Genomic DNA, 16,898 nt, shown 5'->3' with positions numbered 1-16,898 from the left:
TTCTAAGAATTTCTTAATGAGAAAAATAATAAGATAATTACACCACCTTGATAAGAACAATCCCTTTGTGATTTCCAAATCTCTGCAAGACTGAATACATACTTAACATAGTGTAACGCCTCACAGCAGAGGTGGAATGCAAGGGAAACAGGAAAGGGCTCCTCCACCTAGCAGGACGACTCCTACCAGAGCATCCCTGTCTGGAGTGGAGACTGCCTGGCTCCCTGTTCCCTTCCCTCTCTGACAGCTTAAGATTCCAGAGGTATCCATTTTACCGAATATTTTGCCTAGGGGCCCTGTTGTGATTTCAAACAATTCTGTCAATTTCCAGTTCAGTTTCTGCCTCCATTTCTTCTGGTCATCCATGCTTACAAACATGTCCCAACACGTCTACGGTTCCACTCTTCTCTGGTTAATTCTCATGGACTGGATTTTAGGCATCTTGACAAGACTGCATGGCCTTGGTTATATGTGTTCTTCAGCAGGGCATCAGCTGCTGTTTGGTCACAGCCTGTTTTTTTCTTCCCTATGAATATGGAGTTCATACCTACATTGGATATAGAGAGCCTGCTTCGACCAGATCATTCCTCAGCCAGGACCACACAGAAGCCGTGATCCTGGCCCTTCGTGGCCCCTGTACTTTGTAGCTTGTTTCCCTTTGGATGTCTCCTGCCTGCCCATCAGCAGCTTGCTTATTCCTTCAGTGACCATTAGCCAGCTGTTTGGGTGGTTTCTTCTCCGAAGCCCCATGACAACTGTTTGCCCTGCCTGGTTGTTCATTCCCTCCTCTTGGATAGGGAGGGTATAGGTCTTTTGTGTTTTCCTTCAATCACATAAAGACTTTCAAAACCAACAATGTGTGTATACTCCTTGAGACTTTATCCTTGGGGATGTGTCTTCATTTATCATTAAATGAAATGCATGTGAATAAAATCCAGTGAGTTGGTTCCCACTTCAGTTGCAGGTTAAAAAGTGTCCTCTCTCAGATTCTGCCCCATCTGAGAAATACCCGGTACTCTGGCCAGTCCAGGAAATGACTGTTGCTGCCTCTGCATTTGCTGAAGTCAACAAGAGAGATCAAGAGTAGGTTACTGCTCCCATGTACATTTCAACAACATTTGTGTATGTATAGAGAGCCTACATCTTAGTGAATATAAGCATTCCTGCCTGTGGTGACTGGGTTTTCCAGACAGTCACAAAGATGAACTTTATGCCAGATATTTTCACTTTTTATTCAAAGTCAGTAGTTGCCACGTTCCGGGTTAGAGAGTCCAATGGTGACATGTTGGATTTATTGTTTGAGTTCCATGATGATGGAATTGTACTCCTCTGGAAGTCAAAGTGACAACTCAAACATGATACAGAACACCATCATAGATTGCTGTGGTCTGGCTAGTCCAACAATGGCTGTCGCCTAATGGAAGGTCAAAGAAGCCAATAGTTGTTCAATCCATGAAGCCAGATGCCTTTGCTGGTCATCTTCCATGTTGGAATCCTGGAGAAGTAGGCTCTAATTCCAGTGAAGAAATGCCTCAGCAGTGGGATATATGAACTCAGCAAGAGTGCGAGCAAGCAGGCAAAAGCAAAGCTGCTGCTTTCATGTCCTGAAGGTGTGGCCCTGATTTAGGATGGGTTTTCCAACCGCAGGTGATCGATCCAGAGAAGGCTCTCATAAGTCTACCCAGAAATTTGGGTTTTTAGTTAATTCCCATATGGTCAAGTTGACAGCCAAGAACAGCCATCACATCCACTAAAGCCTAGCCATATGACAGCCTTTGTTATGTTGAGAGAGGTAGGAAAGTGACTATTTGGAAAGAGTGAATGTGAAGATGAAGGATCCTTTCCAAAGCCCATTTTCTTTCCTAGGCTCAGTAAGGGAGTTTTTTTTTCAAAGGAGAGCTTTAAGGAAGCAGAAGGAAAGTGAAAAAAAAAATCAAGAATATATACTGGGAATGCAGGTATCATGAGGATTGGCTGTATCCAGTTGCAATTCAAGCATTTCCATGTTGGAATAGGTAGACAGCCATTTGAAGCTATACATGTACAAACTGCCCTCAACTGTTAATCTGCAAGAATGCAGGTTTTAAATTGCTGTGTGTGTATCCTCTGTTCTGTGACATGACTGGTGAGCTACTATGGAATCTGTAGAACTACTGTGAGATTGATGGGACTGTCCTTACAATGCTGAGCAGCAGATAAATACTTTCTTGGGTTTGAGACCAAGAGCAATCACTAAGTCATGTGACTATGACTGCAGCCCCCACCCCCTCATCTGCAAGTGGGGATAAAGCCCATTTCATTTGTCAAGAGTAAGTGCACGTGAAAATGTTTAATGTGGTACCCAGCATGATAGAGCAGTAGCATGTTCTAATGAGATGCCAAAGAGATAACTGCCACCATCTATGAGCATCTTTAAAACCTGTGTTATTTTTTTTCTTCCAAGACATACCATGCTGGCAATATAGCTTTGAGGCACCCTTCAGTTTGTTTCCTACTGAGGTCATTTTGATTTCAAATTCAACTTGTGTTCTGGCTTTGTGGAGCGACTTCCTCACTGTCCCAATGTGCATCACTGTCTCTGTACTTTGGTTTCATCTTCAAACAAGCCTAAATGTGCTCACCTTTTACTAATTCTCTTTGTGAAGGTAGCTATGAGAACCACCATGTCTACCTCTTTATTTGCCTACCAATGCAGTACGATTCTCAAGTCCCCTTTCTAGATCAATATAACAAATTTCACAAATACTGCAAAAAAGGAAGCCCTGTCCCATGACACCTAGGCATGACAGCGATAAACATTTTTAGTAGTGTGGGAAATGACAGAGCCTGTTTAAGCATTTTATTAGAGAACAAATTGATGCTTAAGGCAGCTGGTTTGGGTTGCATGTAGGAGGCACAGAGGTTCTTGTGCTCACAGATAAGCACCAGGGAAACCAGGGATGTTGAACACAAAAGGTTGTCTTTTCAAAGGGAGGGATGTAAAACTTGCTGCTTTTTTGCCCAGAAGTCTGGGATCGGAGGTGGTTACTAGCCTAGTGACCTCTGTCTGACTGAGGTCATACTGGAGCCTCCCCGAAGACCCTTGTCTATTGCTCAATCTGTAAAGCACATCTGTATGGAAGATGTCATGTGTACTTTATAGTTTTGATGTATTCATACCTATAACTTCATTGTACACATAGTATTGACTTGATTATCACCGAGATTTTTTTTCCCCAGTAAGTTGTGCTATATTTAAATATACCCAAAATAAACTACCCAGTGTCACAAAGTCTGAACCAACACCGGCTACTGAGTCATGTTGAATCAAACTGCCTCCTTACATGTCTTTGGTCATCACAGAGACCCACAGAGTTGTGCTTCAAAATGAGACCAATTCAGTTGGATTGGTGCCAAACTGACTTTCTTGGCTTAGTTTTGGATTGTGCTGTTTCTGTAGCTCTGAATGGTTAATACAGCCTCAAAGCTTAAGTACCTTTCATTCATGTTTTCCTTCGAAAGGATAGTCCATATAGTGTGTAAGGGTGATTGACAGGAATACGTGTGCTGTGCCTAACTTGTAATGTGAATCAAAGTGGCAGAAGTCACGTGAGTGTAATATAACTCAGACCTCCTGTGAACACAGTGAGGGGTGCTGACCATAATGGCTAAGGATGTTGAGACAGGTTACTGAAGGTCAGAACAGTGGCTTCTAGAACGCCGACCTTCTAGCTCCCATGCTTCTGCCTTATTTTTCATGTTCATTTGTACATATTTAAATTGTCAGATAGCTATGTATTTCATTAACTATACATGTGCTGGCTGTGAATGTCTGGATGGGAAAGGAGATGATGCCTGTGTGCATTTTAAAAAAGAAATCATTGCAGGTTTACTTTATTTCCTATTGTTGCAGAGCTCTTAAACTACTAAATCATGTGACATAGGCTCCAGAGTTACTCCCGTATAAGTGGTTAGAGAAATTAGTAGTGGGTAGTGTTAACATTTAGCTGTTCCTGCTGAAAGACCTGAAGTACATACCCAATAGAATCATATGTCAATGGAAACATCCAGACACACTGATTATGGAGTTGGTGTATATCAGAAAATTCAACTCTTTCTATTGCCTTGTTCAGAGTTTAAGAGACACAGATGTGAAATACTGGATTGATGTTTTGAAGTCAAGAAGACAAGTTAGTCAAGACAAAACCATCAGATTTTTGTGGAATCCCAGTCTCCAAACAATCACTGCTGCTTTTCTTTCAAATAAATACGTTCTCAAAATCTGATCCACTCACACATCTCCTCTTACATAACTTTATTGCTCATCTTATCTGCGCATCTTGGGAAGGTGCAAGGCAAATTTCTATTTCAGTCATTATTATCCTAGCAGTCAAACTCAGGGCCTTATATGTGCTAGGCAAGTCATCTTCTGGAGGCTTGCACACCCAGCCTAACTTTCTCTTGGTGACTTTGTGTTTTCACTTGGTTTCTTATTTAGCCAGGATAGTGAATGTGCGTGGCTGTGTGGCACAGAAGGGAAGAATACAAAGATCTCAATTTTCATTGTACTTACAAAACAGAAATTGATAGGATGGGAAACTTCCTGTTCTGGACCATGGACACTTCTGCATCTTCTTGATCCTCTGTTTATACAAGTTTCCTTTAGTATTTATATATACTTTCTCCATGTCTTTGTTTCTATAGTCTGAGGCTGCTAAGATAATAACTTAAGGGCTGGTTGATAGTGGTTTTTCTTCCTTTTATTATTATCCTTAACAACAAAAGATACCTATGTTGAAAGTCTCTCTCTCTCTATGTATGTATGTATATATATACATATATATATACCAGTCATCACCATGGCCACTCATGGTCACATGGCATATATACATACATATATATATGTATATATATATATATATATATATATATATATATATATATATATATATACCAGTCATCACCATGGCCACTCATGGTCACATGGTTCTGTTCCACCTATAGGAAATTATATTGGGGATCTTATTTTATAATAATTTATGTTTCCCACATTTTTTTTTAACTTCCTGGCCTCTTTATTTGAGTTAAAATTCTTCCCAATACTTGGTTTCTTCCCTCATGACTAAAAACTTTGCTCATTGACTATGAAGACAACCACGATGATACCCAGTATCTACATTTCTTTAAATTCTGCCAAACATTCCCATCCAATGCCTGACTTTGTGTAACTCTGGCTTCTGATTCCACGAGATATACACGGGGATTTAACTAGCATTTTGAGCATCCAGTATCCACCATGTAAAACAGTTCACACACATTCAACTTAATCAGAATAGCAGTTCAACAAAGCTCTGATAAAAAGCAGAGCTCAGGCAAGTGTCAGAGCTAAAGTCTGAGTTCAGGTTTATTAAAACCAACATGTTGTTTATGCAGTGGAGCTTAGGCATCTATATTGTAATCTAGGCCATATATACCTGTGGCTTTCAAGAGAAATTGTATCTTCCACTACCCATCCTCTCGTCCCTTCCCCAAGTGCAAGTTTCCAACTGTCCAACCGCCTGCTGCTGATGTAGTGTTCACACCCACATCCCTGTGTGCATCCCGACTTTGATTTTCAGTTTTCTTCATTAACTGTTTATGTCTCATCTTCAAGGACGAGCTTATGCCTCTTCTCGTCACTATTCACCCCACCCCCAAACACAGGCAGGCACACACTCTTCTTGTCTTTCTATGTCACCACACAATTGTGATGGCACTGCTTACATTGGCATGCAGTGTGTATCGTTATGACTGTAAATGCAGTTTTCAACTGGGTTGTTCCTCTTTGGCTTTTTCTCATCAAGTTTTCCTCCTCCTCCTCCTCCTCCTCCTCCTCCTCCTCCTCTTCTTCTTCTTCCTTCTTCTTCTTCTTCTTCTTCTTCTTCTTCTTCTTCTTCTTCTTCTTCTTCTTCTTCTTCTTCTTCTTCTTCTCCTCCTCCTCCTCCTCCTCCTCCTCCTCCTCCTCCTCCTCCTCCTCTTCTTCTTCTTCTTCTTCTTCTTCTTCTTCTTCTTCTCTTCTTCTCTTCTTCTTCTTCTTCTTCTTCTTCTTCTTCTTCTTCTTCTTCTTCTTCTTCCTCCTCCTCCTCCTCCTCCTCCTCCTCCTCCCCCTCTCTCCTCCTTCTCCTCTCCTCCTCCTTCTCCTTCCTCCTCCTCATCTTTCTCCTCTCCCCCTCCCTCTCCCCCTCCCCCTCCCCCTTCCCCTCCCTCTCTCCTCCTTCTCCTCCTCCTCCTTCTTCTTCTTTCATTTGTCAGTTTTCTGTATTGGCACAAATCTGAATCCAACCTCACACGCTACCAAGTATTCAGATGGGCTTCACAGCAACAGATGTCACTGGGTGGTTGCATCACTGCCTTTAGATCTCAGCCTTTGTGTTTGTAAGCAATGTAGCACACCCAGCCTAACTTTCTCTTGGTGACTTTGTGTTTTAACTTGGTTTCTTATTTAGCAGGCTTTCCCCCTTATCTGGCTTGAAGCTAAATGTCTGGCTGTCCACCTTCTGAGTCCAGGAGCCTCAAAATCCAGTGTGTGTCCTTGATTAATGACTTTCCTGTGTTTTCAACTGCGCTCAGGTGTTAAGTACCTGTTGTTTCACCCTTTTCCAGTGTGTAAGCTTCTGTCTACGAAACGGAGGAGGAATCTGTTTGGCTGTCTACAATCGAGGAGAAAAATGTAAGATTCTAACTTAATTTTTTTAATATAAAAGTTTTATTGAGATGTAATTCCTGTAACATGAAAATCACTTTAAAATTTCCCACTGTTTTATTACAAAAGTCAACATTTATAAGAACCACTTTTAAATAATGCAGTTTATTGGCTTTTAGTATGTCCACAGAGATATGCCACAGTGATGGTTAGTGCTGCCAATTTGGCAGAATCTAGAATTACCTGGCAGATGGGTCTCTGGGCATGCCCGAGGGGGATTATCTTGGTTACGTTAATTTGCGTGGGAAAATACATCATTATTGTGAATGAAACCATTCCCTGGTGTGGGAATCCCAAGCTTTCATGGAGAAAACAAGCCGAGCACAAGCAGACTTGCATTTATTGCTGTCTGTTTTCTGATCGCGGATCAAACGTGACAGGGGAGCTCCGGCTGCCTTGATGCCCCTGCTATCCTAGACTATACCCTCGAAGACTCAGTTAGAATAAACGCTTTTCCTCTTAAGTTGCTTTGCTCAGAGTATTTTATCAACAGATGAGACACAAAGACAGCAACTACCACCAATTTTTAGATTGTTTTTAACTCCCTAAAGAAACCCTGTGGCAGTTCTCCACCTCCGCCCTTTTATCCCCCGGCAATCATGAGTCTGCCTTATTGTTCTTTTTCATAGCTTCTTTTCACATATAGGCATTCCATGTAAGCTAAATCACGTGAACTCATGATTCCTTGTGTATAGCTTTTTTTTTTTTTTTTTTTTTGCTTAGCACAATGTTTTCAAGGTTCACCCATGGAGTGGTCTTGCATCAATGTATTTCTTCGTTTGCACCATCAAGTGTTACTCAACTTACAGTAGATAATATTTTGTTAGTCTTCTCACCTATGGTGATATTTGGCTCACTTTCACTTGTATGAATAATGTTGCTGTGAACAGTTGTGGACAGCCATTTTTTGTGGTTATGTTTTTACTTTGGGGGGATGTATACCCCAGAGAGTTGAGTTGTTGAGAAACTTAGTCTTGAGAAACTGTCAGATATTCTTTTCAAACAACGACATTATTTTCCACCTACCTGGGGTCAAGCTTCTATGTCATATGATAACTCAATGAAGCATCTATTGAGGGACCACCAAACTGTTACCTGGAATGACCACATCACTTTACAGAGCCACTGGCAATGTAAGAAAAGCCCACGTTTTCTGATTCTTCGGCAATGCTACATATCATCTGTAATTTTGATTCTAACAATCCTACTGGGTCTGAGGTAGCATCTCATTTTTTAACTTTGATTTACATTTCTCCAATTATTAATGTTGTATAGTATTTTTCTCATGTGCTTATTAACCATCTTATCTTTGGAGATGTGTCTATTCAGCCCTATTTTTCTTTTTATTTTATGTGCATTGATGTTTTGCCTGCATGTATTTCTATGTGTCAGATCCCTTGGAACTGCAGTTATAGACAGTTGTGAGATGCCATGTGGGTGCTGGGGATTGAACCTTGGTCCTCTGGAAGAGCAGCCCATTCTGTTAACCACTGAGCCATGTCTCCAGCCCCAATCCTAACTCCTTTAATGTTGCTGAATTATAAGAGTTCTTTATTCTCAATGAGGTACAATTGATATTTTCTTCTATAGTATAGATTGTCTTTTTTTTTTAAAGATTTATTTATTTATTATATTTTAGTACACTGTAGCTGTCTTCAGACACACCAGAAGAGGGCATCAGATCTCATTACAGATGGTTGTGAGCCACCATGTGGTTGCTGGGATTTGAACTCAGAACCTCTGGAAGAGCAGTCAGTGCTCTTAACCTCTGAGCCATCTCTCCAGCCCATAGATTGTCTTTTTAATTTAAAAATTTTTTGATAATTTCATACTTTATTATATTTATATCATTTACCCCCTTTACCTCCTCTCATGTCTCTGTCAAATTCATGGCTTCTACTTCTTTAATTATTACTGTTTTACACACACACATACACACATGCACACAAAATTTACAGAGTCCATTTATTGCTGCTTATCTGTATGTGTGTGCCAAGTCCTGCATGGCTTCTGTGGAAGGGACAATGTGTTCCCACCTCTGGTGCAGAGCCAGTGGGAAATGGGCTTCCACAAGTTAGCCGTCTGTCTGTCCATATGAAGTACCACACTGTATTGATGACTAAATTTGTTGTGGATTTAGGCATTGTCTGACTACTGCTTACAGACTCTGGACAACTCTTTCAGAGATGGTTACTAGGTGTACGGCTTTTTTTTTTTTTTTGTATAATAATGTATATATTTTTTGCTTCATGTTCCTTCTTCGGGAAATATTCTCCCTGTGATAGTAAGAAACACCATGCATCTGGGAGGTGAGGCTGTGTCTAATGTCCTCAGCAAAATGGTAATTGCTGTGACCTTCAAGACAGCCATTAAGGCTGTGAGAAAGAACTTTGACAACATGAGTTCAAGGATGTATCGTTTCTCAACTAAGTAAATATATAAACATGCAATATGAATTGTATGAGGGGCTTTACAGACCTGAAAGAACAAAGACAGCTGCACTAATGAGCAGAAAGGTAAAAAGGCAGGCAGATTCCTGAGTTTAAAGTTAGCCCAGGACAGAACAAGTATACATCCTGGCGTGGTGGGAATGATAATCTGAGGATGGGGTCCCACGCAGCTAAACTGATTGTTTGTGCTTACAAAGGCAGGCAGATCTCTGAGTTTATTTGCTGTGTTAGAAACAATGTACTTGCTGTCTCTAAGAATCAAAGAGCTAAAGTCTTAAAATACTGATTCATGGGATAATCAAAAGGGAACCTGGATAAACAATTGGTTGATATGTAAATAAAAGACTGGGCTTTGGCCTGCAAGAGCCGAGCTAGCCACACAGCTGTCTGGAGAGCAAGCAAGAGCAGAGCACAGAGTGTCAGCTTGTACCCATGGCTGACATCAAGTCATTCTTTTGCTGCTCCCAAACACCCGTTCCTCAGGAATCAGGGCTTGTCCTTTTCACAGGAATAGGACTGATCCATTGGATAACCTATCAGAGAGCTTATTCCAGCAGCCATTGGTTGCATGTAGTTTTTGAGCTGGAGAGGGGAGCTTATGAAATGCCCCCTCGTCCACATTGGCATGTGCTGTTGTTATGCAGATTTGTGTAGCTGACCATACAGCTGAAGTTGCATGGGTGCAGCTTCTCTGTCAAGTCTAGAAGGCACTGTTTAGCAGCAGTCTGGAGTCCTCTGGCTCTATCAGTCTTTCTGTTTTCCTCCTCCAGGATTTTCTTTGAGCATTGCAGATGTATTAACTGGGACTAGGCACCTATAGGATTACCTCAGATTACTATTTTTCTATTGTCTTATCTTGGAGCCTCTCTTGGAAAGTTATTGACCACAAATACAGTGGATTATTTACAGGCTATCAGATCTAGTCAATTTGTCTATATGTCTGCATGAAGCACCCACTCTATATTGATGACTAAATTTGTTGTGGATTTTGGAATTGTCTGACTACTGATTATGGACTCTGGACAACTCTTTCACAGACTCCTCTGTTTACTCATCATACCAGAGATATGGAGCATTTAGGGGATCCTCGAGTGTGAATTGCTTCTCAGCAACTTTATTGATAACTCAGCTTTCTTATGTCTGCAAAGTCTTTGATCACTCTTTTATATCCCTTTAAGCTTCTAGTTTTTGTTGCTGATACTTGTGAACTTATATTATTTTTGTATGCCTCAAAAAGAAAAGGAAGCCTTTTATGTTGTTTCCATATTTTTAAGTGAAAAAAAGTGGTTACAGTATTTAATAGACTCAATAAATGCCTTAAATTAACTTTAATATTATTTAAAGCATTTTATATAGTATTCTTATATAATTTATTTTGTTCATATTTTTCTCCTTTCCCAATTCCTCACATATCCTTACCACTTCCTCATCTACGCTACTTTATGTTCTCTTCCTCTCACTCTTCCTCAAAAACATACCCCAAACTGAAAATAAAAAGAGAGCAAAACAAAAAATAAACATCAGAACAAATGATATAAAAACAATAGGACAAAAAAAATACCAAAACAAAATAAAAAGCACACAGACACACACCCACACAGACACACACAGACACACACACACACACACACAGATACACACACACAGACACACATACAGAGACACACACACACAGACACACACACACAGACACAGACACACACACACACACACACACACAGAGGGAGTTCATTTTATGTTGGCCAACTGCTTCTGGGCATGGAGCCTGTCCTAAAGTATGATTGATGTACCCAATGATGTAAACAGATTTTTCCTTTCTTAGAAAGTATCACTTGCAAATAGCTTCTTGGCTAGGGATAGGACTTCGTGCCCATTTCCTCTCACTGGTCTGAAATGTTTGTCTGGTTTGGATTTGTGAATGCTTTCGCAGCCTCTGTGAGAGGTTGACACTCTTTGTTCTACTTGGTTATTGCACAGCTTGATTCTCTCAGATGGACTGTGATCTCTGTTGGTCAGTGCTGTGTTGGACACTTCTTTACATCCTCAGGATTCAGTTCCCAGTGCTTAATATAAACTCAGAGTTCAACAAAAAAATTTTTTGAGTTATACATCTGTTCTTATGTATAGCTCTATAGTCTGTGATCCGTTGAGTCCACTTTTCTTCACACCCTTCTCCTTATTTGGAGTATTTGAGGAGATGGTACAGTGTAATGGTAGAGAAAGCCAAAATTGCCTGAATTAAGATCCTACTTTGAACATTCTTTATTTGTGTGAACATGTGAACCTTTGTTAATTTACCTACAGCTTTTGTGCCTTAGTATACATACACACATACACACACACACATGCACACACACACACACAACCAGTAACTCTTTGTGAGTGTTGTTATGATGACTGTTCTGACATATAAACATGCATAGAAAGTGTCCAGAATTAGCATTGTCAACTGTCATTTTTTAAATAATTACTTCGGTTAATTTATTAATACTTGCTTTTCCTATTAGCTACTCAGTGGTGGTTTTCAGAGGAAATAGGAGCTCGATGTCATTTCCAGAGATGGATCCAGCAATAATCCTAAACCTGCAAGTCTCCAGAAACAATTAAAATCCAATCAATGTTAACACATACAGCCTTGCTTTGAAGAACCTTCATTTTGTTTTCTGCATAATCAAACTGTATAAGTCCCAGATTTTGGTTACTTCTTCAGTTAAACATGTGCTCTTGGTTAAGAATTTTCCATTCTTCAAAGGATTGCCAAGCTTTCCTGTGGCTTTCTAAAGTTGGAAAAGTACAAATATAATCTTGTCTATGCCTGTCAAATTGCTGGGTCTGATCAGGAGGTCATAGAAGGAGAGCAATAAAATTGTATCAGAAGAGTATCAAAGGGATAATGGGCCTATGGGCATTTCATTTCCATACATTTCTTACTTAATGAAGAACATTCTAGAAGGTTAGCATCTGCGCTAAGTTCAAGCCTCGAATTTCAATAGCCTGAATATCCTTCTACATGGAGACACCACGGGTTTTGGAAACAGACTTCTTATGAAAGCCGTCACACACACACACACACACACACACAGAGGTAAAATTTGCATAATGTAACGTCATGCCGGCAGAAAAGCCTTTCTTAAGTTATTTTTTTACTTTTGGAAAACACAAAGCACTTAAACTCATAGTTACTTAAAGACGGAGGGTAACCTTCCAATAGCAGGCTTGAGATTTAAAATTAGACGACGGCTGTTTTGTTGCAAGGGAAAAAAAAATAATAACCCTGATGTATTGTTCCCCTCCATCTCTTCCCAAAGAGCTACTCGACCTACGAAACAAACAAATCTCATCAGGAGCACAGATAACCCCAAGCTTCAGACGTGTAATCTGACTGTGGCCATCAGCAACCAGAAATGAGTTTTTTCTAATCAGCTTTCCATCACTCCTCAGTCACTCATATAAAGGAACACAGGGAGGGGAGGAAGCTCATTGCTCTTCAGCACCAGGGTTCTGGACAGCGTCCTGAGCAGCAGCTGCCACTGCAGTTCCTCCTTCACCTCTGCCAAGGCTGCCCCTCTGGTCCCCCCTGCTGCTGAGAAAGAAAATTACACCGGGAGCCATGCAGCCCGCAATGATGATGTTTTCCAGTAAATACTGGGCCAGGAGAGGGTTGTCCTTGGATTCTGCGGTGCCAGAAGAGCATCAGCTACTTGGCAGCTTAACAGTGAGTATCGAGTATCTGGCAGTCTCCGGTGTTCTCTAGGGCATCAATGGTCTTAACCTCACCATATGGACACCTGCTGTAGAGTAAGCATGCCGTTCAACTCCCTCTTCCTCAGTAGTCTTGTCTTACTGCCTCCTTTCTGTCTGCCTTAGCTCTCCACAAAGTACAAGCAGCTGGGCGAGTTGCTGGGAGATAAACTTTCCTCAAATAGAAAGTGAAGTTTCCTATCGTGAAGAATGAAAGATTATGTGAACCAATGTGCTAAATTCACTCCTCCTTCAAAGTACAGAACTTGAAAGGCTGATAAGGAAGATTTGGGAGAAAGAATTAAATACATCTCTCTGGTTTCTACAAGGCAATATTGTCTCCTATGCCCTACAGAGCTAATATGTGTATTCTTGAGATTAAGTGCAGGTTTTGGAATAAAAGAGGAACCAGGGCCCTTCAAAGGTTTTCCTGCACGCCACGTTACTCCCCCTTTAAAGCTTAATTGATGGAAGAGTTAAGGAAGCATTCTGCTTGCTTCAATATTTACAAGATGTGTGTGTGTGTGTGCGTGTGTTTAAAATACTAACATTAAAGAATGGTATTTGAAAAGTTACAGTTCTTGCAAAGGTTTAGGTCTTAATTTGACCAATAGTTATTAGCTTTAATAAACACAGTGTTTTGATTTGCTAACATGCAATAAAATACACATCCAAGATTCTGTCATTAAAATGTTAAGGGATGCTTCACCGTTGTCCTTCCTGTTTATCAACCAATTGCAAATTCAGCTCGTCAGAGAAAAATTGGGTTAATGCCATAGCTCCAAGTATGTCCATTCTATTTATTACACACAAACGCTGAAAAACAGTCACAGCAACTTTCTTAGCACTATTTAAGTCGATTTGCGAAAATGAGGCCAAAATGTAAAATAGCTTTTCTAATACTCAAGTATCATGAATATTTGTATGAGGTTTTACATTGAGGAATTCCGAAGTTGTAATAAACGGCAAGAAGAAAACCGCGAAGCCCTTCAGTTATGGTTAATGTATGACACTTTCCCATAAAAATGCACCTTAGACATATGAGACCCGGGCATTACGTGGAGAGGGGGGAGCAGATGTTGGGAATAGGAAGACATTTGAGCTTCTAATGACTAAATATACTGTCAAATGCCAGTGCCAGCATAAACTATTCTCCCTCAACTCATAAATAATAAAATATCTATTCCTATTATATATAAACGCAGTGAGGGAGGTTATCTTAATGCATGGAAATAAAGCCAGTAGTGAACTAGGAGGAAGACAATGGCAAATCACTTACCACTGGGTTCTATGTAAATGTGCAGGTCTTAGTTCCACGAGGATGTAGTAGACTGGTGTGACTATGCTACCTCATCATTAGCCAGGAAGACAGATCTCTGTTTGCCCAACTCTGCATCAGATGTAACGAGTACAAAACAGACCATCATAATCTTACATTGTCTGTCAAATGGGACATTCCTAGGTTCGATTTTCAAATTCTGCAATGTGCTCTGATTTTTGCTAGACTCTGTTATTTCTATCCTTAGCCGGAAGAACTTAGTCATTACTCAGATTGTCGTGTGTGCCCCTAATAGTTAGCTAGCTGGTTTTCTTTCTCTCTCGTGTCTTTCCAACTGCCTGTCCTATATGTGGCTGAAACATAGTAGTCACTTTCCAGACTCAACTGTCCACAGAGGGATTTGTTGGGCACGCTGCTCTGTCACTGACTTCCTCAGTGAGCAGGAAGATTCAGACTTGGGTGCAAAGGCAACTCCACTTTGAGTTTGTATGATAGGTGGGGCTTGCAGCATTTAAGAGGAATCTCTGGATAAATTGAATCATCGAAACCTCTGGGATAGAACTGACTCTTGTGCTTCTACTTTCTTGAAGCAAAATAAGGCTATCAAAAGCGAGGACAAGAAAAGTGGCAAAGAGCCCGGCAAAGGCGACACCACAGAGAGCAGCAAGACAGCGGTTGTGTTCTCCTTGAAGAATGAAGTTGGTGGGCTGGTGAAAGCACTTAGACTATTCCAGGTAAACGCAGAGCACTCGTTCTTCTGTATCCTCAAGGTGGCTATGTGCCTGGCGATAGACTTGTTCCCTGTCAATAAGGCATTTCTGGGTAACATGGCAAAAGAGTCAAAGGAACCAAATGTCACAAAGCTTTAAAAAGGGAGTTTACTCTGCCCAACAGTGAAATAAGCAGGTTTACGTGAGCTGTGATTTATTAATTCAGTCTCAACCAATAGCAACTCTGTTACTTGTTGCCAGATGAAGTCTGTAATTCAAAAATGTGAGCTTTAAAGTAGAAAAATGCAGCACACACACATACACACAATACACACATACATATAGGCAAAACACACATACACAGAACACACACATACATATAGACAAAACACATACACAGAACACACATATACACATAGACAAAACACATACACAGAACACACACATACACATAGACAAAACACATACACAGAACACACACATACACATAGACGAACACAAACATACACGACGCACACACACACAGTGAACATACACAAAACACACATACCTATACACATACACACACAACACACATATGCATACATATACACATATACAGAAAACACATACACACAATATACACATATATATAGACAAAACACATACACAGAACACATACATACACATAGACAAAACACATACACAGAACACACACATACATGACGCACACACACACAATGCACATACACAAAACACACATACCTATACACATACACACACACCACACTCACAACACACATATGCATACTTATACATATACACATATACAGAACACACATACACACAATATACACATACACATAGACAAAACACACATACACAGAACACACACATACACACAGACAAAACACACACACACAGAACACACACATACACACAGACAAAACACACATACACAGAACACACACATACCCAACACACACATATACACACAATGCACACACGCAAAACACACATACCAACACACACAACACACTCACAATACACATATACATACACATACATACACACATACACAGAACACACACATACACACACAATGCACACACAAAACACACATACCTACACACACATATACACACAACACACTCACAACACACATATACATGCATACGCACATACACACGTATATATACAACACACTTATACACATAGACAAAGCACCCATACACAAAACACACACTCACAACACACATATACTTATACATACACAGACACACATATGCACACACATACACACAGTGCTTCAAAATGCCAAGAGTCTTTATCCTGCTTTGATCTACTAAACTTTAACTGTACACATGTAATGAGAGCATATTTGTTGCATAAAATGAGATATATGAACACAGGCACTTATTCTTGTAAGCTTCATTTCATGAATGTAATCGAAGGAGTGTCTTATAGAAAGATATGCCATGGTCCCTGGCACGAGTCCTTGTTTTGAGTCCTAAATGAAGAGCTTGGGTGAGGAGGAACACCTTGTCCATCTGGTGTCTTCTCCACCTGAAGCAAAAGCCTCTTACAAACTACATGTGGTTGGGAGCGATGGCTGGTCACCAGGGCTGTAAGATAAACAGTTCAACTCTTTCTGGTGCCTTAGGCTGCTGTGTAGCAGACACATAGGGGATTTGGACCCGTGTTCTGCTGGGTTGGCTAACTGCTCTGTGCGCAGAGCTCAGTTTGATTTCCTCATTTGTAAAATGGCAATGATACCAATTCCTATCTAACTGGCTTGTTTGGATGAGGCGATTTTGTAAAATGCAGACAGGAGGCATTATTTGTGATGCCTCTAGATGATCATAGATTGGGAATTAACCTGACTCGGAAAATGTTTCCTTGTTCCCCTTTGGCCTTGAAGAAAGGACCAGGCACCATAAACAGTGTTAATGGAAATCTAGAGTAGTATTTTACACATAATTATGCCATGTAGGGCTGTGTCCACATGGTGCCTGAAG

The 16,898-nt window shown here is 40.5% G+C and overlaps 1 protein-coding gene across 1 annotated transcript in view; it reads left to right on the top strand.

Annotated features, from left to right (window-relative positions):
• The first annotated feature begins 6,619 nt into the window (after window positions 1-6,619).
• Window positions 6,620-16,898, top strand: part of Tph2 (tryptophan hydroxylase 2) — a 117,954-nt gene continuing 107,675 nt past the window's right edge. Inside the window, exons 1-3 of the mRNA XM_085843445.1 lie at window positions 6,620-6,688; window positions 12,480-12,886; window positions 14,782-14,925. Coding sequence (XP_085699571.1) covers window positions 12,782-12,886; window positions 14,782-14,925 — 249 coding nt within the window. The 5' untranslated portion in view covers window positions 6,620-6,688; window positions 12,480-12,781. The remainder of the gene's footprint in view (window positions 6,689-12,479; window positions 12,887-14,781; window positions 14,926-16,898) is intronic.

This window comes from Mus caroli, unplaced genomic scaffold (assembly GCF_978045245.1).
Source record: "Mus caroli unplaced genomic scaffold, Mus_caroli_1 scaffold_9, whole genome shotgun sequence".
In the NCBI taxonomy this organism is placed as follows: Eukaryota; Metazoa; Chordata; class Mammalia; order Rodentia; family Muridae; genus Mus; species Mus caroli.
The sequence above is the reverse complement of the archived record's forward strand: the minus strand, read 5'-3'. Positions and strand labels throughout refer to the sequence as shown.